Source organism: Canis lupus, chromosome 3 (genome assembly GCF_048164855.1).
Source record: "Canis lupus baileyi chromosome 3, mCanLup2.hap1, whole genome shotgun sequence".
Classification (NCBI taxonomy): domain Eukaryota; kingdom Metazoa; phylum Chordata; class Mammalia; order Carnivora; family Canidae; genus Canis; species Canis lupus.
The window spans coordinates 8,435,452-8,461,720 of record NC_132840.1 but is presented as its reverse complement, the minus strand read 5'-3'; the positions used below and the strand labels follow the sequence as shown (position 1 = coordinate 8,461,720).

The 26,269-nt window shown below is 45.6% G+C and overlaps 4 protein-coding genes across 7 annotated transcripts in view; 2 read left to right on the top strand and 2 right to left on the bottom strand.

Moving 5' to 3' along the window:
- The window catches only part of UTP4 (UTP4 small subunit processome component), a 36,013-nt gene extending 27,051 nt beyond the window's left edge, over window positions 1-8,962 (bottom strand). Inside the window, exons 1-5 of the mRNA XM_072816455.1 lie at window positions 8,812-8,962; window positions 7,505-7,665; window positions 3,749-3,940; window positions 2,465-2,549; window positions 289-378 (exon numbers count right to left, since the gene is read on the bottom strand). Coding sequence (XP_072672556.1) covers window positions 289-378; window positions 2,465-2,549; window positions 3,749-3,940; window positions 7,505-7,663 — 526 coding nt within the window. The 5' untranslated portion in view covers window positions 7,664-7,665; window positions 8,812-8,962. The remainder of the gene's footprint in view (window positions 1-288; window positions 379-2,464; window positions 2,550-3,748; window positions 3,941-7,504; window positions 7,666-8,811) is intronic.
- Window positions 8,925-24,411, top strand: CHTF8 (chromosome transmission fidelity factor 8). 2 transcript variants are annotated; one of them, XM_072816527.1, is made up of 4 exons: window positions 8,925-9,002; window positions 15,915-15,972; window positions 16,236-16,446; window positions 19,477-24,411. In XM_072816527.1, exons 2-4 carry the CDS (start codon window positions 15,950-15,952, stop codon window positions 19,561-19,563), a joined length of 321 nt encoding a protein of 106 aa, XP_072672628.1. In that variant the 5' UTR covers window positions 8,925-9,002; window positions 15,915-15,949; the 3' UTR covers window positions 19,564-24,411. The 2 variants fall into 2 exon arrangements, with proteins under 2 accessions (XP_072672628.1, XP_072672617.1); XM_072816516.1 differs by lacking the exon at window positions 19,477-24,411 and adding an exon at window positions 16,753-19,439 and having other exon boundaries at window positions 16,236-16,353.
- On the top strand, window positions 16,974-19,439 carry DERPC (DERPC proline and glycine rich nuclear protein). Its single transcript, XM_072816490.1, has one exon. It carries the CDS (start codon window positions 16,974-16,976, stop codon window positions 18,600-18,602), a length of 1,629 nt encoding a protein of 542 aa, XP_072672591.1. The 3' UTR covers window positions 18,603-19,439.
- Window positions 18,068-26,269, bottom strand: part of HAS3 (hyaluronan synthase 3) — a 29,391-nt gene continuing 21,189 nt past the window's right edge. For all 3 annotated transcript variants that reach the window (XM_072816465.1, XM_072816468.1, XM_072816477.1), the window contains 2 exons: window positions 24,167-24,268; window positions 18,068-23,349 (listed from right to left, as the gene is read on the bottom strand). In XM_072816465.1, the coding sequence (XP_072672566.1) occupies window positions 22,426-23,349; window positions 24,167-24,268 (1,026 nt within the window). In that variant the 3' untranslated portion in view covers window positions 18,068-22,425. The remainder of the gene's footprint in view (window positions 23,350-24,166; window positions 24,269-26,269) is intronic.

The window sequence follows — 26,269 nt, the reverse complement described above, 5'->3', positions numbered from 1 at the left end:
TGCTCGAGGGTGAACTTTTTTTCTTTTTTTAAATTTTATTTAAGGGTGAACTTTCATATGAATTCTTACTAGATAAAACATATGCATCTCACTGAAGACCCAGGATTCCCCCAAAAGCAGCAGAAGCAATCCAATAAAGGAGTGAAATTTGTGGCAAGCATCTCAGAAGGTTACTGAGAGATTAGGCCCTAAACTCATTGAAAGAACAAAGGCTCAAGCTTTTGGAAACCACCATTGTGAATCTGACAAACAAGACACACATCCCAAATGAACTTAGAAAACAGTCACCTGATTTGACATCAAACACACTAATGTAGTCTATGGAGCCAGCTGCAATGTGGGTGCCAGAGGGATGCCAGCTGAGACTCAGGATGCGACCTTGGGAGTTGTACAACAAAAAAGAAAGGGAGATACACATAATTATACAGTAAAGGGTAACTGAGTTCTCCTTTGATAATTATCTACAGGTCTAGTGTTTTGCAATCTTAACTATCATCTACTACACTCTGGTGAAGAACTGTTTTATAACAGATGAGGAACTCCTCTGTCCTGGAATCCATAATCAAGTATTTAATATTATTTTAATAACGTAGAAATAGTAAGAGTGTAAAGAAAAATACAGCTTTTTGAGGGTGATGTTAGTAACCTAACAAAATTTAAATGTGCATATTTGGCTCAGCAATTCCACTGGGAATTAATCAAGGAGAAATACATGTAGGAGTATTCAAAAATATATATACTGGAATATTCATTGCTACCCTGATTATAGTAGTAAAAAAATTTTTTTTAAATATCAACAGGGACACCTGGGTGGCTCAGCAGTTAAGTGTCTGCGTTCAGCCCAGGCGTGATCCTGGAGACCCCAGGATCGAGTCCCACATCAGGCTCCCTGCATGGAGCTTGCTTCTCCCTCTGCTTCTGCCTGTGTCTGCCTCTCTCTCTCTGTCTCTCATGAATGAACGAATAAATAAATAAAATCATAAATAAATAAATATCCATCAATAGGAGGAGTTTGGTTAAATAAATTACAGAACACCATAAAATGGAATGCCATGCAAACAGCCATGATTGACATGGAAGATTAGTTGTAATATACCAAGTGAGAAAATAAGCACAAGCACTCCTGTGTATTTGTCTATATGAATATGCAAAAAGTCTAGAAGATTACTTCTAAAATGTTGTCCACAGAGCGGAATGAGATAATCTTCTCTTTCACATTTGGCTAAACACACAAGTTTTGACTAAGCATTTTATCATTTTTGTAATTAAAAAGGAACACCCAAGGGGCATGTGGGTGGGTCTGTTTGTTGAGTGTCAGACTTTTGATTTTGGCTCAGGTAATAATCTGGGGGTCATGAGATCCAGTCCCATGTCAGGCTCCATGCTTGGTGGGGAGTCCACTTGAGATTCTCTCTCCTTCTTCCCTTCGCTCTACTTGAGCTCTCATAAACAAATAAATAAAACACCTAAGCCTAGGTGGCTCAGTTGGTGGAATATGAGACTCTTGATCTTGGTGCTGTAGGTGTAAGCCCTGTGATAGGTGGTGGAGATTACATAAAAATAAAATCTTTACAAATGAATGAATGAATGAATGAATTACTGAGAAAATAAATAAAAGAATATACAAAAGATATTCAAAACAAAAGGAATCTGACTAGCAGATAATTAATATTACTAATGGACACAGAATACATGGGACAGGTACTGTTTTCTAGAAGGGTCAGCAAGCTATGGCCCAAAGGGCCAAATCAGGCCCACCAATTTTTTTTTTTATAAATAAAATTTTACCAAAGCACAGTCATACCCATTTGTTTATTATCTATGGCTACTTACTTTTATTGGACAAGAGAGTTGACAGAAAGCATGGCCTGCAAAAATTACAATATTTCCTACCTGCTATCTTTACAGAAAAGGTCTGCTAACCCCTGCTCTAGATATCAGTGTCAACTGGTCCAAGTGGAACATGGGAAATTGTTTTAAAATTCTAGTTTTAAGACTTTACGCACCGTGTTAAAACTTCAAAAAGAATATAACAAAGTGACTTATACAGAAACACTTGCTTTCCTGCATATTTCTAGTTTTTCTAATTCGAAAGCAATCACAACTATATGCTACAGGATAGACAAAGCCTGAGTGAAGGATGGCTTCAAGCACATACCCTACACTCATAAAATTGGCATGCAAAGGGCAGCCAGGGTGGCTCAGTGTTTTAGCACCGCCTTCAGCCCGGGGCGTGATCCTGGAGACCAGGGATCCCGCGTCAGGCTGGAGCCTGCTTCTCCCTCTGCCTGTGTCTCTGCCTCTCTCTCTGTGTGTCTCTCATGAATAAATAAAATCTTAAAAAAAAAATTGGCATGCAGATAAAACATTACCTGGAACCATGGGAAAACAACCTAACCCCAGTGGCACACAAAATTACTTGTAGTTAAGGTTACTCATGGCCCCACCAAAAAATGATCCTTACTTTTCTGTCGATCAAAATTTCTTTCAAACTGAATTTTGTCTGGAGTGATTTGAAATAGCTTCACAGATCCATCTTCACAGCCGACCTATTAGAGAAAAAGTAAATAGAGAAGACAAGCATTTTGTAGAACTAAATATATGCTTTTACAAATACAAATATTTCTTTTGTAAAGCTGTCACTTGCTGTGAGAGAAAAACAGTATGTGAGAGAAGAAAAAGCTTACTGGTATCAAGGAATTGACAGTATATTTTTGGCAGGCTTCATGTCCTAGTCAGAAAACAGGCTAATTAGTGGCCCAATTCCTGTACAGGACATGGAATAGAAGTAGGATTTTACAGCACCTATCTGCTAGAGACCCATGGCCTAAATAAAATACCCATTAACTATACAAGATACTGTATAAATTAGTGCAAATCAAACAAGAATCATAGACTTTTCCGAAAAAATGCAGTATCTGGAAATATCCATTTTAAGGATAACAGTGTGTGTGTGTGTGTGTGGAGGTTGGCCCGGGGGGTAGGTTGTCTTCTTAGTCCGCACAGAATTTTTGAGAAACACTGTAGTAGAGCATAGTTGCATAAGTTAACTTGTGGAAGAACCTCCTAGAACTTTTAACGAACATTAGTGTGTTGTGAATCTTCAGGAGGATTTCACGTTAACATGCCATATTCTGAAATGATATTTACCATAAAACATAAAGCACAATACAACAAAAAAGTCTCTACATCTTCCAATTCCAAAGTACAGTTTGAGAAATACTGAACCAAACTAACCCTCTCATTTCATAAATGAATAAAAGGTTCAAAGTAGCAGCAGAAAGGATGCAAAAGTACAAGTGGTTTTTATTTTTATTTCTATTTTTATTTATTTTTTAAAGATTTTATTTCTTTATTCATGAGAGACACAGCGAGAAAGAGGCAGAGACACAGGCAGAGAGAGACGCAGGCTCCATGCAGGGAGCCTGATGTGGGACAAGTGATCCCAGGACAAGTGATTTTTAATCCCCAATATCAACTCCAATCTTTTATTGGGGTTGCTGGAATTAACCTCAGATCGGAGTTGCTACATGTCATAATAAAATTTAACTTTACCCTCCTGTGAACACAGAAGAAGTGAGTGAGCACAAGAGAAATCTTGTTTTAAATTATTAGCAGTTGGGGTGCCTGGCTGGCTCAGTTGGTAGTGTGTGACTCTTGATCTCGGGCTCATGAGTTTGAGCTCCACGTTGGGTATGGAGATTACTTAAAAATAAAGTCTTCAAATTACCAATAGTTGCTTACTAACCAAAAGCTGAGAGCCGTGAGGACTGACAGCCATGCTCCAAATGGGTCCTCCAAAGGCGTCCATGGTGTACTTGATGTTTAATGCCTGCAGATCATACTCGATAATCTCTCCATTGAGTCCAGCACTAAAGAGTCGCTGTCCTTTTGCCCAACACAGAGCTTCCGTAGCCCGAGATTCATGACCTGGAAAAAACTACAGAAATACCATAACTCGTCAACCCACCATGAATTTACCAGCTAGCAGCACTGTGTGGTCACAGAAAACATGGTAAAAATTAAAACACTTCCCTAGAAATAACTGTGTAGGATTTTATTTTACCAGAAGATGTTTATTAATATTTTCATTTTCTAGATTAAAATTTTAGTTATCTATACAGTTGTTTTTTCCCTAGGACTTGTTCAGCAAAACCTTTTCACTAGAAAGTCTATACCTAATTGTATTTGATATATCCAAATTAAAAAAAAAAAGTAAATAAGGGCACCTGGGTGGCTCAGTGGGTGAGCGTCTGCCTTTGGCTCAGATCGGAGTTCCGGGGTCCTGGGATTGAGTCCCACATCAGGCTCCTCGCAGGGAGCCTGCTTCTCCCTCTACTTATGTCTCTGCCTCTTTCTCTGTGTCTCTCACGAAGAAATAAAATTAAAAACTTAAAAATAAATAAATCTATCTTAATTGGGTGATAGTTTCAAAGGTTTATGCATGTCAAAGTTATCAATGTATATACTTTAAGTACATGCTGTTTATAGTGTCAATTTTACCTATAAAAAGTTTATTTTGGAGGGGAATCCCTGGGTGGCTCAGCAGTTTAGTGCCTGCCTTCAGCCTAGGGCGTGATCCTTGGGAGTCCTGGGATCGCATCCCACATCAGGCTCCCTGCATGGAGCCTGCTTCTCCCCCCCCCCCATAAATAAATAAATAAATAAATAAATAAATAAATAAATCTTTTTTTAAAAAGGTTTTTTTTTCTAAATAAAAGAAATGGAGGCACTTGGCTGGCTCATTCAGAAGACCATGTGACTCTTGATCTCTGAGCTGTAAGTCTGAGCCCCACAGTGTAGAGATTATAAATCAAAATAAATAAACATATAAAAACTTTTACAAATAAAATAAACGATGTAGTTCAGTGTTTCATTCAAGTCTCGGATTTTTTTTTAAAGATTTTCTTTGAGAGAGAAAGAGAACATGAGAGATTATACACAAGCGGGGGGGGGAGGGGCAGAGGGAGAGGGAAAAGCAGACTCCTTGCTGAGTGGGGAGCCTGATGTGGGACTCCATCCTAGGAGCCCAGGATCATGACCCAAGCAGAAGGCAGACATTCAATCAACTGAGCCACCCAGGCACCCAAGTCTCAGATTTCTTTCATTTTTTTTTTTTAAGTCTCAGATTTCTAAGTGTTTTCTTAACACTTAAAAAGTTTTCATATATATCAATGCATTTTATTCTTAAACCTTCTCAGCATGAAAGGGACTGAGTAGCTACAATTTTTCCTCTTTGAACTTGAAATGACATAAGTACTTGTGGGTTAAGCAGCTTGCTCAAAGTGCCAAAGGCAAATGTGAAGAGAATATTTTAATTCTTATTCTTAGTCCCTACTCTTTTCACTCTAACGGACAAAATTTTTTCTTGCTCTGACAATGATTAACAATATTAGGGGAGGGACTATGGAGGAAAAAAAGACTAGACTGAACCAATTATTGTTGATAAAAGAAGAGATAAGGGATGCCTGGGTGACTCAGTGGTTGAGTGTCTGCCTTTGGCTCAGGTCCTGATCCCGGAGACAGTCCCAAATCAGGCTCTTCACAGGGAGCCTATTTCTCCTACTGCCTATGTCTTTGTCTACTCCCACTGCCTGTGTCTTTGTCTCTGTGTCTCTCATGAACAGATAAATAATCCAATCTTTAAAAAATGAAAAAGAGAAAAGGAGAAACGAGAACAGAAAATAAGGGATACTCAGTAAAAGAATGGCTGAAATATTCATGAATCCTATCTTAACTCAGGAGAGGCTATGTAGTAGGCTCTTGCTAAATGCTGGGAACACAGTTATCAACATCACTGACGGGCAGCCCCAGTAGCTCAGCGGTTTGGCGCCGCCTTCAGCTCAGGGCATGATCCTGGAGACCCAGGATCGAATCCCACATCGGGCTCCCTGCATGGGGCCTGCTTCTCCCTCTGCCTGTGTCTCTGCCTCTCTCTCTCTTTCTCTTTGTCTCTCATGAATAAATAAAATACTAAAAACAACAACAACAAAACAACAAAAAACATCATCACTGACATGGCCCCTTCCTAAAATTTGAAGTTCAGTAGGGAAGAAAAACATTAAACAAATATACAAATTATTATATAATTACAACTGTCATAAAAAACAAGAAATATCACAGAATGTAATAAACATGTGCCACAGCACATTTTTCATAGTACAAAATGTGACATATTTGTGGTAATGAGCAATTTTTTTTAACTCTTTTAGTTCTTCAGGGGTCAACTAAGTCATCCCTTTCCCCAATTCCTAAACCCACATCATCAGAGTAAGGCAACTCTTTACTAAGATTCTATGTCTGTGCTTAGCTTTATCATAAAATTTACCTGTTTGGAAATTGTATAGTCATATTTCCCCCACTGGACGTTGAGCTCCTTCAAGGCTGGGCTTCTGACACTTGTTATAATGCCTTATACTTGCCACTCGTTTAGAAATAATCGCAAGGTGCCTAAATTTCAAATTCTAGGCTGCTAAACACTGAATTCATTCATTTAACCATCTATCCATCCACAGGCATCCATTCAGTGTCTAGGACCCATAACACAATAAGTGTGAATTATTTTGTTGCACCTTGAATCAGTAATCAGTGCCTTTGAAAAATATGCTGCTGCAATTGCCCTCTGTATACACCCAAATAGTATTTTCCTTTTTTACTTTCAAATACAGGCATTTAAGTCTACATTCTCTCAGATAGATGAACTTAGAAATCCATCTTCCTACCATCATGTCACCAGAAAGTTGGATTTTTTTTTTTTAAGATTTCATTTATTTATTCATAAGAGACATAGGCAGAGGGAGAAGCATGTTCCCCTGCGGGGGACCCTAACACGGGACCCTGATCCCAGGACTCCAGGATCTTGACCTGAGCTAAAGGCAGAGGCTTAACCACTGAGCCACTCAGGCATTCTACCAGAAAGTTTGCTATTAAGATGTTTTGGTTTTTTTCTAAGCTGAAAATGAAATGGGTATGGACAATCCCAGCAGGAAACGCCACCTTACAAAGTTGCAGTGGTGCAAAAACTGATATAAAGTAATGATCTTGACAGTTTCCCTTTTTGTTGTGACCAAAAGATCCAGCAACCTTCAGTTGTCAAATGGCAGTGAGCCACCACAACTCGTAGTTAGTATCTTTATGACACTACACAGATCAAAACTTTGAGCCCAGGGACCCCCGAGTGGCTCAGGTTAGCGCCTGCCTTCCACCCAGGGCGTGATCCTGGGGCCCCGGGATGGAGTCCCACACAGGGCTCCCTGCAGGGAGCCTGCTTCTCCCTCTGCCTGTGTCTCTGCCTCTGTGTGTTTGTCATGAATAAATAAAATCTTAAGACAAAACAAAACAAAACTCTGAGCCCAGACAAGAAACTGCGTATTTGCTATACAAGTTAAATAGTTCTAAACAACTCCAGAGTCACTTTTCTTTTGATCTCTTGGAATACAAGATGCAGAATTGAACTTAAGAAAATTAACTCAGCAACACCAAATCAGGCTTCCAAATGACTTACTTTCTCCTGAAAGTAGTTTGCTGACAAGTTATAAATTTCCACAGTGCCATCTGTTCGAGAAACAGCCAATCTGTTTGACTGGTTATTGTAAGCCACGCAGCGGATCCCTGATGGAACATAATTAAAGAAACGTACTCGATGGACCTTAAATTCACCCATTCCTGGGAGGGGGGGGAAAAAGAGCCATTATTGTTAAACGTTAACAACAGTATGTCACATGTATTGTTTCTTCTTGTCAACAGCAGTATGTCACGTGTACTACCTATCATCACTGTCCTGGATGGAAGAGTCCAACTGTGTCTCACGGAGGTTCCCTTCTAAATATCTAGTTAATGATGCTTTCACACCCCAAGCAAGGAGCTATGAAACCATCTCCAGAAGCTCGGGATGCTTCAGCTAAAAATGAGAACATCAACATACATGAAGAGCATGCCCCAGACTCCTAACAATCCTGCCAATTACCTGAAGAAAGTACTCTGGGAAAGAGAGGTAAGAGTGAACGTAACCTCATTCTGTAATCCGGTGTGTGCACCGAAGGGAAGGAAGCACATCGTGCAAACCAGCTGCATTCGAGGCAGAAACTAAGGTACCCCTTTCTATTTTCTGTGCGAGGTTTCTGGCGGGGGTGGGGGGCGGGAGTTGTGAAGAGGAGGCTAACCCCCCCCTCCCAACACTCAAGAAGCAAGAAATACTGGCAACCTAAATCAGCCTCTCAGAGTCAGGTGCGCAGAACTCCTGCCATTAAAATCATCTGGATAAAAGGCTTTGAAAAACTCAGGATTCTGGGTCCTACTCCACAGCTCCAGAATTCCAGTCTCTCGGTTGTGGAGAGAAGGGGGGGAGGGGGAGACTAGGAGTCTGCATTTTCGCGAACACCTCTCCCTAACTTCACAGCACGCTAAGTTCGCAAATTACAGACCCTCTGAGGTAGCGCCAGGGAGGCTGACCGGGCAGGCAGAACCAAGCGCTCCTCAAGGGAAGGAAGCGACGGGACTCAGCCGGGCGCCTGTCACCGTCGCCTCCCCACGCCACAAGCCTACACCTTCCGCGAGGAGAGCGGCCGGCTCCGGCTCGCCCGTCACGCGTCGTCCCTCAGGGTTTGGAACCTGCGGGCAGGGCAGGCGCGCCCGGCCCGGCCCGGCCCGGCTGAGGGGGCGTCGGAAGCGCGCGCTGCCACTCCGCCGGGCATCTACGGAGTAGCCGCCCCCCCCCCCCCGGCCTCGGCCCAAGAACCGCGAGCTCCACCGGCGTCACCGGGGGCAGGCAGCACCCCGCCGAAGTCCTCTCGTACCCCTTCCCCAACTCACCGACGGACGGGGGCTCGCCTCTCTCTGCCGCGGCCCCACGTGCGCGCGCGCTCGCGTGCTCTGCCCCGGAAGTGCTCGCGGCGCAAGGCCGGAAGTGCGCAGGCAGTGCTCGCGGCGGCGGCGACGGCGGCGGGAGGTTCGGTTGTCGCCCGTTGGCCGCGCGGCGCCGCGCTCGGCGGCCGCCATTGCAGGTCAGGCCGCGGGCGGGGGGCGCGGGAGGCCGCGGGGAGCGAGGGCTGAGCCGGGGCCGGGGGCGAGGGGGCGAGGGAGTGGGCAGCTAGGGAGCTGGGGCCGGGTGGGGCGTTCGGCTCGAGGAGAAGAATGGCGAGCCGAGGGGCGGGGAGCGGCGGGCGGGGGAGGGGGAGGGGCGGCCGGGAAGGGGGAGGGGAGAGAGGAGAACCACGCAGAGGTGGGGGCGAGCCCCTGGGGCCCCCGGGGCGGGGGGGCCAGGAATTGTGGGGGAAGGGAGCGGTGTATAGACGGAAGGCGGAGGGAAGGAAGGGAGCGAGCGGGGCGGAGCGAGAGAAGGGCGGAAAGGGTGGCCGAGCGCGGGCGGAGGACGGAGAAGGGGGCGGCGCGGGCCGGAACCTCGAGGTACGTGCGGAAAGGGGCTCTTCCCCGGGTCGGGAGGGAGTCCAGCACGCGAGGCTTGCGGGAGCGGGGTAGACCTGGAACCCAGGAAGTAGCGGGAACATCAGAAGGGGGACTGGGTGGGAGGCGGGTGGGGGATAGGGCTCTGAGGTTTGTTCGAAGGGACGTTTCAAGTCGCGGGGGGAAGCCGCTGGGAGAGACAATCGGGAGGGTGGTTAGGAGGACGAGCGATCCAGGTTCTTTTGTGGGTGGAGTGAGAGACTAAAGAGCGGGGTGGGGTTCTGGAGGGGCGAAGTACTTGAGGTTGAAGAGGGAGGGAGCAGGGAACGATTTGGAGAATGAGGGTGGTAGAAGAACAACGTTTAAACAGTGATCTTTGGGAGGAGGGTGGACGGTTTGGAAGATTACTCCAGCGAGAGGTGTGGAGGAATGCAGTTTAAAGGATAGTTTCCTTGGGAGGGAGCAGAAAGGGTTAAATAGGTTGGTAGGAAGTCCCAGCGAAATTCTGGGGGTGATTCGGAGGGGGTGGGGAAGAGAGGGGAAGCGGATTGAGAAGTCCCAGAAAGTGGGCGGGACTAGACATAGGAAGTGTTTGTAGCTCCAACTGGAGGGATGGGAGGGGGCCGGGGCAGAGGGTGAAGATGGGGGCCGGTGGGAGGAGAATACAGGGTAGTGTGAGACCTCCAGCAGGGCTAGAGAGGCGGGGCTTTGGGGAAGATAGGGGGTCACAGCTGTAAGATGGGGAAGAGAGTTGAGATGAGGCTGCAGAGTAGCAGAAGATGGAGAAAACTGGAGTAACTCAGATCGACTGAAGCCATCTTTTCCACCCATTGTCTGCAAATACCAGTAATTGATTCCCCCCCATCATGGGAATCCTAAAATGTGATGGGAAAGTACCACGTGTATGCATAGTATCCACACATGTTTTTGAACACACTCTTCACTAATGAAAAGTTTGGAAGCATTCATTTCCACCTACCCTCCATAGCCCCTTTTGGGAGGGAAGCAAGGTTCTCCTTTAGAAACCATTTTAGTGCTTAATGACATAAGCCTGTCAGGAGATAAGATTTTCCCTTTGAAACTTAAGATCATCCCCTTCAGTCACAAACCACAATAACACTGCTAATAAAAATAATCTGTGTTCATTTGTATATGAAAACTTCCTGAATTGTTCATTTGGTGGAAAGGCACATAGAGAAGTAGTGGTCTTTAGAGAAAAGAGGGAAAAAAAAAAACCTTTCAGAGCTTAATTCTTGAAGCAGTTCGGTGAACCTTGACTGTCCTGTTTGAATCGTTCTCCCATTATGTAAGCTGAGTTTTACTCTGATAACCTCCTGCTTTTGTAGGATGTTTTAGTCCACTATAAACGTTAATAATATAGCATTAAGTCATTCTGTTGGACATATAGTAAGAAAATGTCAAGTTCCCCAGAGATAATACATAGTTTGACCCTAAAAGCTTACCATATTTTAGGCACTGTGCTGAGGACTTTACATTCATAACCTCATTAAATTTTCACAACCATTTGAGATAGGTTCATTCTTACGCTCAGTTTATTGGTGGAGAAACAAACCTAAAAGGTTAGATTATTCCCGTGTCACACATAGGATAAGTGACAGAAATCCAGGTCTGATTACTTTGAGTACTCGTTGCATTCCAAAACAACAGTCTCTGGGAATGAATAAAAGTTCAGTAAATGCTAAGTGTTGGTCTGGCAATTTGAAAACATTTTGTGTCCTGTATTTAATTTTTTTAAATAAAAAATTGAATTTTTTATATTAAGAACTGTAAAATTAAAGCCTTTATTCTCTATCTTAAAATAGAAGATGAAAGGTTGTAATGAAAATTTATAAAATACTAGTGAGCTTTAGTAAAATTTAATTATTTGTCATTACTATTAAGTTCCCTTGTTCAGAGAAAAGCTGTATGTTCTGTTTATTTGGATCCATGCTATACTTTCTTCCACATTCTATTTTGGGGACAGTTAACCATTATTGAAGATCATTGCTCATTCATTCTGTTTTCTGTAAGACATTAGTAGTCTTAAACATTTAACAGTTTGTAAAGTAAATTATAAGACTTCAATTTTGTTCAAGATTAAAACAGTGACAAAAGAATGTCCTCTTTTCTTGGCTCATTTTGTCTTATACTAGTATTGAATTCTGGAGGTGACATTGAGTAGATCTCTAGGGATTTCAAAAAATCTAAATCTCACTAATTGAATATGATAAAAAGGTTTGTTTTTGACTGGCTACCCCAGAGATGTAATAGGTACTTTGACTGTAGTTGTGTAGGTTACTCACTTGCCATTTTGTAGAAATGAGAAAGGCCAATATTTGTAAAGCAGTCAGAAGTTATGCATAGGTACTGTATGCCAGGAGCTGTGGGAGAGGACTGCTGGAGAGGCCATATAGTGAAGGGATTAAGGGGTCACATCTCACCTCTATCACTTAAGAGCTGTGCCCAGTTACTTTTGAGTTTCTTTTAAGCATGTTTCCTCATTTGTAAAATGGGAATAAGAGTGCTTACATCGTTAACGTGGTTCTCACGATGAAATGAGAAAATCCAATAAGTGTCCACAAAAGTTTAGCTATGGGAGAAATGAAGCTTTTTGTATTATAATGCTTTGCCTGGATTTTTCTTCTTAAGTTGTATTTGCACTCTGATTTTCAGGTGTTTGATAATGACTTTAATTGTAACTACATTCAAAATAGGGATAGAAGTCAAACCACAGTTAAATAAGGTATTTATGAAGTGCCCAGACTGATACTGTTCCAGTTAACTCTTCTGAATTTTGTGTAGGGCTCCACTGTGGCTCTGGATTGGTATTAAGAATACTGGTTTCTTTGCTGCGCTATAGTTTGTTCAGGGGTCTTGAAGTTACCTGGACCACTGTCCTGAGAAGTATTAGTGTGACTTTACCTAGGATCTCCAGACTGGATCCATGTCTTAAGACAGGATGACCTGGGGCAAACCATTTCTAGACATTTTGAAGCCCCAGAAAAAGGCTCTAAAAAAGAAAAAGAAAGAAAGAAAATATCCAGTGTTAATTAGAATGTATAAAGTGCTTTAAAAAAGTGTTTCCTTTAGAAAGCTAAAGTTACTAAGTTAGGAATACAAAACTATATTGTTAAGTGATGTGAAAGCCCAGAAAAATTAAGCAGAAAAAAATTTCCCCATTTTTGAGCTATGGGGGTGGAGGGGTTGAAATTCGGGAGAAAGAGGTTTGGTTTTTCCCCCCACTTTGCCATTGTTCCAGGTCCATACTCCAGTGTGGCCTATGAGACTCCACTGTGAAGTACAGTCAATTAAATGTTTTTCAAAAAGTAATATCAGAGAAATTTTTCCTTGGCTCTACAGTTACACACATTATCAATTTAGAATTATTATTCTTAACTAGAGATAAATAAGATGGTCTTCACCCAATCTGGGATTAAACTCAAGACTCAGAGAGAGATGCCAGGCAGGCTCTTCCATGGACTCCTTTTAGAGTGTATTTTTCAGGCTGTGTCTTCAAATGTTTTTAATCTGCAATTTCTACATAAGCAATATCTTAGAACAAACGTAGAAATTGTTCTACTTCATTGTTGGAATTAGCTGAGACTGAAGACTTAGAAAATTTGTTGTACAGAAAGTATTTATCATAATGTTACATTTGTTATAGTTGATAGGACATGATTTGTATTGTACTGCCTCACTGCTTCATTTTCCTACTACCTGCCTACTGTCAAGGGTATAGGGACAGGTTGGGCTGCATGTTGTCAGATCCTTTTTAGTCAACTCCACATTAAGTGTGATACACAGTCCCTGTTGGCTCCATCAGGTGTGTCCTCAATGATGTGCCCAGGTATACCTGCCTACTCTAGCCCTGAGAACAGTTGTCTAGAATAGTAATCTCAAGGAGTAAGGAAAGGAATAATTAAATTCAGGTGATTGCCTATTTTAAGGCATTAAAATAGAAATTTAAAGATTTGAGAGCGAGCACACATGAGTTGGGGGTGGGGGGAGAGGAAGAGAATCTCAGATACCGTGCTGAACATGGAGCCTCATGTGGGGCTTAATCTCACAACCCTGAGATCACGACCTGAGTTGGACACTTAACTGACTATGCCACCCAAACGCCCCTAAAGTAGAATTTTAAAATTTGCTTAAGGAATGCCTTCTGCACTTCTTACTAATTTAGTAAATACACTCCTATGTAGGTAAACATAGCCAGGCCAATCTACAGGTTCCTGTGGACTAGACTCTTGGTGTGAATTAAGTGGGTGTGAACTTCATTTGTGTTCACATCTGCAGCATCCCAGTAGGACTAGCACAAGCTTTTACCAGTCGACTAGGTATAGCAGCAGAATGGTGAAGCTGTAGGCCACAGAATTTTTATTTTCAGGAGTATTGGTAGGTGTTTGCCAGTATTGAGAGGTAAACTAAGGCAGGGCCTACTGTATAAGTTGGTAAAGCTGTGTACTCACAAGCGCTGGGGATTAGTATGCAGGTATAGCTTTTCTGACCCAGCTATCAGGCATGTTTTCCTTTTACCCACTTGGGCCACTGTTACAAATTCCTTTTCTACCAGGAGGCTGTTCAGGAAATGTGGAATGCACTGAAAATACTACTGCATCTCCCTTAAATGGTCCATAGGTATTCATCTCAAACATGTTTCCAAAGGCCTTAAAGATTGATTTCCTTCCCTGCCATGGCCTTCCTAGAACTCGAGTATCTCTGTGAACACTTAATCGCTTCTCAGAAACCACCTATATATTCCTATAATTACATCTATCAAGGAACATAGAGTGTATTATCAGTCATCAAAAGCTTAGTTATAAGAACACTTTAATCTGTATGCATTTATTAACCTTTAGAAACTCTTTGACTTCTAGTTATTGAGTCTTTTTTGATTCATGGCTAAAATATACCCACCATTCTCCAAATTATAGTCAAAATTATAGTGTGGAAATACTGATGTATATTTTCCATTCTCTAAAAGAAATAGCTGTCTTTAAAGCATTTTTGCATATATGTGGTCTTCACAGTAGTTTAATGAGTCAGATAATTGAGGTACTAGCCCCATGGTCATTAAGTGACTTGTGTATGATGACATGGTGAAGAGTTCTGCACTTGCAGGCTGGAACCTGACTTTAAGTCTTCTGATTTTAAATTGTAATCCTTTCTACTTCAAGAAACCTTAGAAGAATTTTAACAGTGCTTTTGGTTTAGTTGGTTCCTAAGCCTTGTGTATTTGTTCTCAAGCAGCACCAGTTGTGGTGCTGCTGCAGATGGTCTGACTTACAGATGCTTTCTTGATTGCCCTTCTGACCAGCTCTTCCATGTATGCTGTGCCACCTGATGCTTTGATGCCTTTCATTCTCACTAGTACTTGGTTTTCTCCTTTGGAAGTGCATTGATTAGGAGTGTAGATAAAGACAAGTGACCTAGGTTCTTAGGCGTGTACAGCATCTGATTCATAGTTTAAAAAAAAAAAAGTTAGCTATTGTTTATAGTTGAATTTGAAGACCGGTGAATTGACTGACCTTATGTTCCTAGAGTATATTTAGTGCTCAAAAACAGAGCTGTCCTGTAAGGTTCTTGGCAATGTACTTTCCCCTGGAGATCCAAAGTGAAGGTTAACACCAATGAAAAACCCTGTTTAATGTTTGAATCCAATGTTTGCTAAGCTTGAGCACAATTGTATCTATTAACATACAGTACTACAGTTGATAAACACTGGACTAATAACTTTCCCCTAAGTTCCATTGATTCATTGGAAGGACTTATACAGAATGTGTAGTTTTGATCCCCCACCCCCTCAGTTCCCCATGAATCTATCTTTCCGAGAAAGACTAATGAAGCCAGTTGTTTCAGGCAAAAAATATTTTAATCCATTCTTCTAGAGTACCCCAAACTTGCCACCAGGTGGTACTGTTGCATAAAATGAAAGTTGATTGTCAGGGTCTTTCCAAGTAGATGGTAAAGCACGTATTGAAAGTCACGTTAAAAATCCGCTTACCATTCATTCACTAAAGTTACCTGAAGGTCTTTTTTGTTTCTTGGCTTTTGTTAGAGGCGGTCCTTTGAATCTTGAAATACAACCAAAGTGTTAGACATGAGGTTTATATTTTATAACATCACCAAAGGGAAAAGTAAAATCTAAGTTAATTTTGTTTTTTTAGAAATATGCAGGATAGAAAAAAGAACATTCTTGAGAAAGGCAGGTTAGCATAGTGGTCAGCAGTGTGGGCGCTATTATATGTTTTGGGTTCAAATTCTGGCTCTTTGACTAGTAAGTACATGACCTTGAGCATAATTATAACACCTGTTAACTTTCTATATTACTGTTAAATCTTGGTGATCTTAAGCAACGTACATACAGTGTCAGTTCAAAAATATTTGCAGCTTATACCATTGTTAGGGAAACGAAAATCTGTCTTAAGGCACTTAGAAAAATGCCTCACACATAGTACATGGTAAATGTTAGCTGTTGTTACTATTATCCTAAATTTTTTTTTCCTCTACAGCTTGCTTTCAGTTGCTTTTTAAAGACGGAAGGCTCATGGTGCAAATTGTTATTTCCAGGTGAGTACATTTTGACACTTTTTTGTTTAGTTTGAATTAGTAGGGTTATATAGGTTTGACATTTTCCTGGAAGCATCAGGGTCCTCAGGTGCGTCTTGCACATATCCTTGCATTTCATCTGTAGTTCAGTGCCTAGCACTGCCTAATTTCCCAAAAACTTGTGTGCTCAACAAAGAGTTCCTTTGGGCCTTGAATGGTGGTGTAGGACACTATTCAGCCTTCACCCCTCAAAAATATTGTAACCGCCAGCCCTTTGCTTGCAGTGCTGGGGCTGGAGGCCTGGCAGAATGGGTGCTGATGGAGCTACAGGGGGAGATCGAGGCTCGCTACAGCACTGGATTAGCTGGAAACCTCCTGGGAGACCTACATTACACCACTGAGGTGAGGGGACCTTTCTTTCCCTGCCTAATGCCTCAGGAAAGCAAGCTACACCAAGGTGGTGCTCCCAGGACCCAGAGTGAGGACTGCCCTCAGGTTTGTTATGCGAGGTCTAGCTAATCTAAGCTATCTGCTTGTGCTCCCCCAACCCCTGCAGCAGCAGGGAAGTTTAATTTTGGGGAATCTGGAAAAGTCAACAGTCCCCAAAAGTGGAAATTCTCTTGGGGCTAGAAAGAGTAAAAAGGGCACGAGGGTGGTTGTCTGGTGTGGCTCTTCAACAGCAGTAGAGCCGTACCAGGGAGTGGAGGTGCCAGCATTGCTTGCCAAGAGCATCTCTAGAAGGCCCCTGCATGTTACTACCTTGCCCTGAACCTCAGGCATTTCATTCTTATTCTGCCAAAGGGAATCCCTGTGCTGATCGTGGGACATCATATCCTGTATGGAAAAATCATCCATCTGGAGAAACCTTTTGCTGTCCTTGTCAAACACACTCCTGGGGAGCAGGACTGTGATGAGCTTGGCTGCAAGACTGGCACTCAGTACCTGGTGACAGCACTCATCAAAAACAAGATCCTTTTCAAAACTCGCCCCAAGCCCATTATCACCAACGTCCCCAAGAAAGTATGAAAGAACCCCGGATTTTCCCTAGAGAGCGGCCAACTCCTTGGACTCGTGCTCAGTTGCCACCTCGAGGACGGCTCGACGGTTCCCTGGGACCACAGGGGGGTCCTGTTTTGAACACAGGCCACCCACTGGGCATGAATTCTGATCCCTTTCTTATGGCAACTGGTTCTCTTGGTGGAAATCTGGCCCCATTTCCAAGGAACCCATCGCCTTTTCCATCTTCATCAGGCTCATTGGCTTCAAATCCAGCACCTTTCCCTGCTGGTGCTCGTGACCCAGGCATGGCTTCTTTTCCGAGAGGGATGAATCCCACTGGCGCTGGTGCAGTTTCTTTCCCAAGGCCTGGTGGCCTCTTGGGCCCAGGCCCAGGCCCATCTCTGAACCCTAGGGCAGGGGCTCTTCCAGGCCCAGGGCCTCTGACTAACCCCAGGTTAGGGGGTCTCCCAGGGCCAGGTCCTATGTCGAACCCAAGGGCAGGTGGTCTCCTAGGAACAGGTCCTGACCCCAGAAGTGGTGGCCCTATGGGCCCTGGTTCTGGGCCCAACATGAGAACAGGTGTCCTCTTGACTTCTGGTAACGGTCCTCCTAATCCTAGGCCGGTTGGCTTGGGACCAGGACCAAGTTCTAACCTGAGATCAGGCTTCGTTGGTACAAACCCTGCTCCGAGGTCGGGTATGTTTCCAGGCCCAGGCCCGGGTCTTGGGCCCAACCCCAGGGCAGGTGGCCTGGGCCCAGGCCTTGGGCCCAACCCCAGGGCAGGTGGCCTGGGCCCAGGTCCTAATGTGGATACCAGAGCGGGTGGCCTTCTGGGCACAGGATCTGGTCTTAACTTAAGAATGGCAGGACCTCAAGGCCTAGATCTTGCCCCTATTTTAAGAGCAGCAGGTCTTTTAGGAGCAAATTCAGCTGCTTTCTCACAGGCTTCTGGAAACATGGGCACAAGCCCATCCTCTATGGCAAGAGTACCTGGCCCCATAGGCCCAAACTCGGGTCCTGGCTCTCGGGGAATTGGCCTTCCAGGGCCAAATCCATCTCCCATGTCCAGGGCTCCCGGCCCCATAGGTCCCAATTCAGCTCATTTTTCAAGGCCAGCTGGGCCCATGGGGGTAAATGCTAATCCCTTTCCACGGGGGACAGGTTCAGGAGGGCTCAATCCTGCTGCCTTCTCTCAGTCTTCTGGCACATTGGCTTCAAATCCAGCTACCTTCCAGAGGTCTGCTGGCCTCCAGGGCTCAAGTCCAGCAATTTTCCCAAGAACTTCTGGGCCACTAGGCCCCAACCCAGCTAACTTCCCAAGGGCCAGTGGCTTGCAGGGTCCAAGCCCTGCTGCCTTCCCAAGGTCTACTGGCCCATTAGGCCCTGGTCAGGTTACTTTCCCTAGGTCAGCTCCTGGGCCCCTGGGCTCTTCTCCAGCAGGCCCTGTGGGTATCAACCCAGCTCCTTTTGCAAGGCCAAGTGGGACCCTGGGTCTAAACCCAGCTTCCTTTCCAAGGATGAATGGCCCTGTAAGCAAGACTTTGGTCCCATTTCCTAGAGTGGGGAGCCTCCCTGGCACAAACCCAGCTGCTTTCCCCAGACCAGGGGGCCCAATGGCTACAATGTACCCAAATGGAATGTTACCCCCTTAAACACCTTTTTCTTTCCAGGACCATTTTGGTTTTCAAGTACCGTGGTTCTGGGCGGGGCTGTGTTTTAAGTAAAAGGGTAGATGTGGAGCTACAGTCCGAAGTACCTAGCTGGGGCTCAAGTTCAGATGAGCCATCTTTTTCCTCTGCTTCTTTCTTGACTGAAGGTGAAATGTTATTTGTGGGAGACGGACTACAGCAGGTGGGAATGATCCTGACTTTGAGATAAAGGATCACCGGTCCTCCAGAAGCCTGCTGTGCTTTTGTCCCACAGCTTTCTGCCCCTTGTTTCTTACTAGTTTCTTGAATTGTTCGTGTGGACTTTTCCTCAGGGATACATTGGCCTGCAGGTCCCAATTCATATGTAGTCCCCTGCTCACCACTGGAGAATCAGCTCACTGCTCTCTAGAAATGTGCTGGTGAACGGACCATGCTTCAGCAGCTCTGACCTGGGCAGCTTGGACCTGGTCATCCTCTACTGCCATACCTTTCCCTGGGGGCTTGAACACAGAACAGGGAGGTGGGCAACCACTTCAGAGACCCACCAGATACACGTTCTGCTTGACTGACTGGGCCTGCAGCTTCCTTCTCCTGGGACTTAGAGGAGGCCAGAATCAAGGCTCCACTGCTCATCTAACTCCCTCTCCACTAGTACTCCCGATCAGAGAACCTCAAAATTTAAACTGACGTGGATGGGAATATGGGAATATTGGGGTGGGGGTGGGGGGATTAAGGGGAGAAATCACTGTGCTTCGTTCAGCCTGACGTGAAAGGATGGTTGGTGTTTTTCCTGCATTGTATCTTTTCTTACCGTTTCTTTAATAAATGGGATGAGAGGGCTGCCGATGTCACTCCATTTTATTCTCTCTTCCCACAGGAAAGGAATTTTACCCACTGCTTTTCGTTGTTTCATTATCTGCCAGGTAAAATGCTGTCACTCGAGGAAGCAAGTGTTGACTTTTAGCTGAGCTAGGACTCCTTCATTTGCCAGTGATTTCACCAGAGATCTTGCCCATCTTCAACAATAAAAGTTAAGCCACCAGAGGTGTGCACATCAACAAGGTGGGCCTGCTGTATTCCCTAGGTCCAGAGGCAGCTGTGACCACTTACCCTGTTGGACTTCCACTACCAACTATTTTTTTAAAGATTTTTTTTTAATTCATGAGACACACAGAGGGGCATAGGTAGAGGGAGAGGCAGGCTCCCTGCAGAGAGCCTGATATGGGGCTCAATCCCAGGACCCCAGGATCATGACCTGAGCCAAAGGCAGATGCTCAATCACTGAGCCACCCAGGCATCCCACTGCCAGCTATCATGACAAAATTGTTTCTAGCCCAAGGACCTCTCTTGAAACTAGAATAAACCCAGCTTAAGTACAAGGAGGAAGCATTTTAAGAGATAACCAGCATTATGTGAGAATCTTTATTTTGACAAATAAGTGCAGTATAAAATATTCAGCCTGAAAAGTAAAAAAAAAAAAAAAAAAAAAAAAGTAAAAATAAATATGTTTACAAATTATTGTAGAAAGAATACAAAAGGGTTAAAATTCTCAATGAGGAAAAACCAAAATGTGTCCAGTTGTATAAAGGCTCTTCCCGTATAAGAAATGGGGATAAAGCTGAAGACCCAGTTTGGTTTCGCTGCTGAAAAATGTACAAAATAACTTAGAAAAACCAGTCGAGGTCAAACGTTGTGAGCCTACTACTTGTACCTGCCTACATTTGATGTCAGCAAAGTTGATAACCACAGTGCAAGGCAGAGCGGGCAGTAGGACAACCAGGAGTTCTCCATCCAGGTATCTATTCTATGTTAACGTTCAAGTAAAAGCTGAAGAAAAGCCCTTAGTGAAGTCTGAGCTCTGCATTTGGCTGACCGGTTTTCCTCTATTGTGGTGCTCAAAATACTTTATTTGGCCAGCAAAAACACGGAAGAGCCTGGAACAGCTGCCTTTAACAAATGCCTGCTGCCTCTTCCCAACCTTCATGGGCTGGGCCCAGCACCAACCAGCGGTCTTATCAGAAGCTTGAGGTCTGTGTGATGCAGCAGTGTTGGCTGCGCCTGGAAAACCCTCGTGTTCATGGGAGATGGGAGAAAGCACCAGGGTTTGCCAGTCTGGCTCAGAGCACACTTTGTTCCTTGGCAGGAAGCACCTGGGCACACTAGAGGCTTGCCCCCTCAACCACGGTCTCCCTTAGTGCTGGTTCTGAGGGGTTAGCAGGCCCTGCTGGGAATGGGCATTTGGAGAAAGAACAGGCACACGTGCAAGTAAGCAACCCCCAAATCAAAGGCTTAGTCAAGATCCCAGGGTTCAAACCCATGAGCTGAGAATAGTCTCGATTGTAAATCTCTAGAAAAATGCCTTTTCCTCACCCCCCCCCCCCCAAAGCAGAAGAAAAATCAAAGCTTCAAGGGGCATGAGTGAGAAAGGAAGAACCTTAGGATTTAGGAACCAGTTCCATCTCTGAGTTTGTTTTCTGCAAAGTAGCAAGCAGGTGCGATAATGACTATCCATAACTTGGCTGTAAGAATTCCCTGGAGAAGCTGCTGAGAATGGGTGGTCTCAAAGCTGACCAGATTGGATGTGAGGCTTCACGTAGGGAACCTTGAAAAACTTTTCATTGGCGATGATTGTCAAGAACTGTAGCCTGCAAGTCCTGCACCCTTAGCCAGCTGCTAAGGAATCTGTCCGAGCAGTTCCAAGATTGTGGTTAATTTGGTCAGAGGCTCCTAATCATTGTCCCCTCACCTGATGAGGGCAGGGTTGCCTACTGCAGAGGGGCCTAGGAGAGCCCAGGCTCTGCCTCAGTTGCACCTTGCAAAACTTACCTAATGAGAAAGAGTGGAAGAGGTGACTGCATCACCTCGAAGAAGATGAGGAGGCGGTCTTAGATTCAGAGCAGTGTGAGAGAGGAATTCAGGGGTATACATGGTGAAGTACCTGAGCCCTCACTTCCTTTCTGTGTGTGTTGGGGTTTAATCTTCCTGGTAGATGACCGAAACATTTCCTCTCCCCAGCAGAGATCACAGACAGGCGCATCTAGATGTTGGACAGTTTCCAGGTGAGATACATTCGGCCCAAGGCTTCCAGATAGCCCATGGCCTTTAGCACCACCACCCATCTTTGCTCCTGCTGGCAAACTAATTTTTAACATATATATATATATACACATACACTTAAAAGCAGTTCAGTGCTAACTCCCTGCTAGTTTGGCTCATCCTTGGGATGTTGAGATGTGGAATGGAGTATGTCACATAAAAAAGCACCATTCCTGGACCCTGTTTTCTGATGCCCAAAGATCAGGCTTCTGGGCCTTTGTATCTCAGGCACAATCTTATTGCATTGATAGCTAGATTTGGGGGTGGGGGTGGGGGACACATTACTAACTGGTCCAGATCTCTCGGAAGTTCTCCCACCATCTCTGATTGTGTTCAGATGGTCTAAGAGAACCCCTCCCCACAGGCTGTCACTTACCTATCAGAAGTTGCCACTGATTGGAACTTACTGGTTTAGCACACTTCTGGGTTCCCTTTGGATCCTGGGGGAGGAAGTGGAATCTTTCCCAGAGGCCACCATGCATGCAGAGGCAAGCAGATGGGCGGCATGAAAACAAGTCTCTGCCCCGAGCTGGAATTGGTGTTGCCTCTGATAGCAGAACTGCCCTAGACCATATAAGTACAGTCACCGTTCTTTGCACTTCAGACTTGTCCTTTGGACCATTAAGAAACAAAAACAAGACTCCCTCCTCCCTCCCACCCCATCTTTTCTCTTCCATTCCCCTTCCCTCCCTTGCCCATTGCACTTTTCCCACTCTGCTTGGGGGCCATGTCACACCTCAGCAAAAGCTAAGCTATACTGCTCTGGCTTCTTCCCACATCGCCGGGCGATTATGGCCAGATACAACATGAGGAGGGCCACCCAGTAGCAGCCGTACAGGATGGCCCCAGACACCAGGAAGGCTAACTCCGTCTCACTGAACAGATCCTGGCAATAAGCTGTATAGGCCAGCCCCCCTAGAAGGACTGCCACCCAGATGGACACAGGGATGAGGCCAATGAAGTTCACCACGATGGTTTTTCGGCCAGAAGTGCCCCAGCCAGACTTATTGATGGTAGCGATGGCAAATATCTTGGCTGGCAGGAGACTGGACATATAGAGAAGGGAATAGAGGGACATGAAGATCATTTCTGCGTTGCCCCGAAGGAAGCAGGCATAGGTAGCCTTGATGATGCCCACCAGCTGCACCGTCAGCAGGAAGAGGAGAATATTCCAGATGCGGCCTCGGTAGAAAAGCTGTATGACCGTGGCAATGAGGAAGAAGGGGAAGAAACCTGTGACCACCGATTCGTAGGTCATCCAGAGGTGGTGCTTGTGGAACCACAGAGAGTTGTAGAGCCACTCTCGGAAGTAAGACTTGCTCCAGCGGGTCTGCTGGTTGAGCCACCGGAGATACTTGGTGGGAGTCTCTGTGAGGCACTTGGAGCGTGCTGTATACTTAGTCCGGTAGCCGAGGCTCAGGACTCGGTTGGTGAGGTGGCGGTCATCTCCAAAGCTGCACTTGCTGCCTAGGAACTTCTGATGGTACCAGTCCTCCAGGAATTGCTGGAGGAGGCTGTTGCGGTACATGCCCAGAGGCCCACTAATACACTGCACACAGCCAAAGTAGGACTGGCAGGCCCGCTCCACATTGAAGGCCATCCAGTACCGCACACTGCTCAGGAAGGAGATCCACGAGTCATACTTGTTGAGGATCTGCAAGGGAATCGGAGATGCTGGACCTCCTCACCTGAGGACTGGAGTCCCAGGAGTCATGCGAGGGCGTGAGGCCTCCTTACCCTGAGTTCTGTAGCCCATTGCTCAAATTCCTGTCAGTCCTAACCTGGCCAGAGCTGGAAAACCAGTCCCTCTCCCCAGCACCTCACTGTCGTCTGCACTGACTGTCCTAGGGAAGGTCTAGCAGCAAAAGCCACCTTCGAGCTCCACAAACAACCTGTGGTGGTGGTAGAGAGAGCTTAAGAAGGATGCACAGCATCACCCCAGCCATCTATCCTTACCCTTCTGCAGTTGGAACGCTTCTCAGGAAGACCTGATGTGTTAGCAGCGGTACCCACTGGAAGAAGATCTGGCCCCTTAATCTTGCCATATTGCTTCATTCTTACCATCCCGTGCAGCTTCCTTAAGAGCAAGTGTTTTTCAAGCATCCAGCTTTGGAGGTGCTTGCTGCACCACCACCCCAAAAAGAAGCACCCTCTGTGATCAGTAGTCTCAGAATACTGAGCCCCTCCCAGCAGCATGGACCGTCTACTGTATACCTGTTTAGTGATTTTCTCTTTCCTCAGGTTGAAAAAGCCCAGAAAAGGGATTGGGTAGCAGGTGAGTACTTTGATACTAGTGAAAACTATCAAAGAAGAACCCCTCACCCCAGCGCGCGCACGCATGCACACACATACACCCCTCCAAAATACTAGTCAAGATGCTTATTTCCCAGGTATATCCATTGGATTAGGAGGCAGAAAGAGTCTAGGCCCCACCCCCGACCCACCCCCAGGAATCCCTGGTTATTTCTTACTTGGACATCTCCTCCAACTCCCCCTACTTGGGGGTCCTCCTCCAGGACTCGAAGCATCTCAATGGTGCAGGCTGGATCCAGCACAGTGTCAGAGTCACAAACCTGTAGAGGGAGTGCATGGTCAGCCTACTTTGACCTTGGGCCTTTGTACACCACACGCTGCTCACTGCTTCTGGGACACGACCACCTTTCATAGGATTCACTTCCAGACACTAGCAAAGAGGTCTGTGCTAAATAGAAAAGGTGAGGTAAATAACAAAAAGTAAGGAAAACAGTTTAGAGACGAGGCTTAACAGCCACTGGGCTGAGAGCGAAACCTTGGAGATTCGGTGTCAGGCCTAGAAAGGGAGAAATGCTTAGCACCCAGCAAGTTCTTAGCCCCTGTAGAGCCAGGCTCCACAAAAATGGCCTCAACACGTTTCCCTGGAGTCCCTGGGGGGAAAGGTGGTACCCGCTGAAATCAGAGGTCAGGTACAGTGGCTAGACCCCGTGGCAGATGCTCCACAGGAGGCCAAGAACTGACTTGCCCGGGACTACTGCCTGAAGTGCTCTGCTAGATTAACGTGGGCTTCCCAGTTTCCGCCTCTGGTCTCTCGGACAACCTGGAGGATGAGTCTACCCCGGCACAGGCTACCTCCCCTCCCCCAGGTGGCTCCCCCCTTCTGTGCTCCTTTAGCCAAGTCTCTAAGTAAGTCTAAGAGCTGCTCTCATCTGGATTCTACTCGGCAGCAGGAGCTGGCCTCTGGGACCTTAGACCAAGATTTTTTTTTTTTTTTTTTCTTAGACCAAGATTTACTTGGATTTACTCTGGATGAGCACGGAGGCTGGCAATAGCCACCTCCAGCCAGAGCCTCGATCAAATCCTGCTCACTTGCCCGCCTTCCCTAGGGAGCTTCATGGTCTGATTCTAACAGGTGGCTCCATTATTGGTTGAACCTTAACTATGAACACTTACCCTGGTGGCTGACTGGTCTGGTTTCTAGAAAGTAACAGAGGTGATACAGAAAACCCAGATAACCACTGGCAGAACAACAGAGCAAAGAACAGTACCCGCAGATGAGCCTAAACCTTGCTCTGCAAAAGCCTAAAATCCTTTTACTAGAGTTGCTAATGCTTGCAGGTAGGGGGCTGCCCCCCCACACCTCAACCCTGCCAGATTTTCTCTCGCCATGCTGAGAGACCTGGTGGCCATAAACAAGCAGCAAAAGATTGAGGGGGATCCATCACACCTGTTCCCTCCTACCTGCCCACCAACACACCTTGGGAGAAGGGCCCTGGAGAGCCTCTTCAGCTTACGGGCCAGGCTGTCCGGTGCTGCCAGTCTCAGGGCTACTTCTGACCTGACCCTAACCCATTCTTCATGCCGCTTAGCTTCCTTCATTCCAGGAATGTCTTTCGAACACAGCAGGGGTAGGGAACTTAGAGCTCTGTGGCTGCCTGGGTTTCCCCACTGGCTGAAGCAGGGCCGTCTCCCTCAGAGGGAGCGACACACCCACCGCAGGGCAGTTGGAGACAGGCGGAAATCCACCAAACGTGACTGAAGCCCAGGCTGCCGCAGGCAGTGAGCCAGCCCGGAGCCGTAACAAGGAAGGCTGGCTCAGGTGTGTGAGCCTATTTGCTGATCCACCAGAAGGAAGACACAGGAAATGATCGGTAAAGGAAGATGTGTGGCAAGTTGTGGGGAATTCTGTGCTTTAAAGGAGAAGACAAAGTCCCTGTGGCTTGAGCATGTGCCAGGGGCTCAAGGGCTTTTCCCGTGCCTTCCAAGTGTCCAGGAAAGCTTTAGAGGTTTCTTGACCTTAGATGAGCTGTGGCATCAAATGCCTCAACATCCCTCCCTACAAGGCTGAGGAGGTCCTTGGGCCTAGGAAGGCAGAAAAAGGTCAACGTACCCTTTCGTTTGAGGATGCAACTCTCAAAAAAGCCAACTACAACGTCTGTGGCAAGCCACTTGGAGGTGGGCACAGAACATTTCAACATTGGCATCCCCCACGTGCTCTCAGCCAGACTGAGCTGGTACACAGGTGGGCTACGACAATAGCCGCTCTTCATGCAAGTGGTAGGCAAAACCCTCTGGCATGTGCAGAGAGAAATGGACGGTGT

What these genes read in the sequence shown, in the direction of transcription:
- DERPC (XM_072816490.1), top strand. Translation starts at nt 16,974, where the DNA reads ATGAAAGAACCCCGGATTTTCCCTAGAGAGCGGCCAACTCCTTGGACT.
- CHTF8 (XM_072816516.1), top strand. Translation starts at nt 15,950, where the DNA reads ATGGTGCAAATTGTTATTTCCAG. An exon ending in GTGCAAATTGTTATTTCCAG is followed by an intron (nt 15,973 to 16,235) that starts GTGAGTACATTT and finishes CTTTGCTTGCAG; the next exon opens with TGCTGGGGCTGGAGGCCTGG. An exon ending in ACCTACATTACACCACTGAG is followed by an intron (nt 16,354 to 16,752) that starts GTGAGGGGACCT and finishes ATTCTGCCAAAG; the next exon opens with GGAATCCCTGTGCTGATCGT.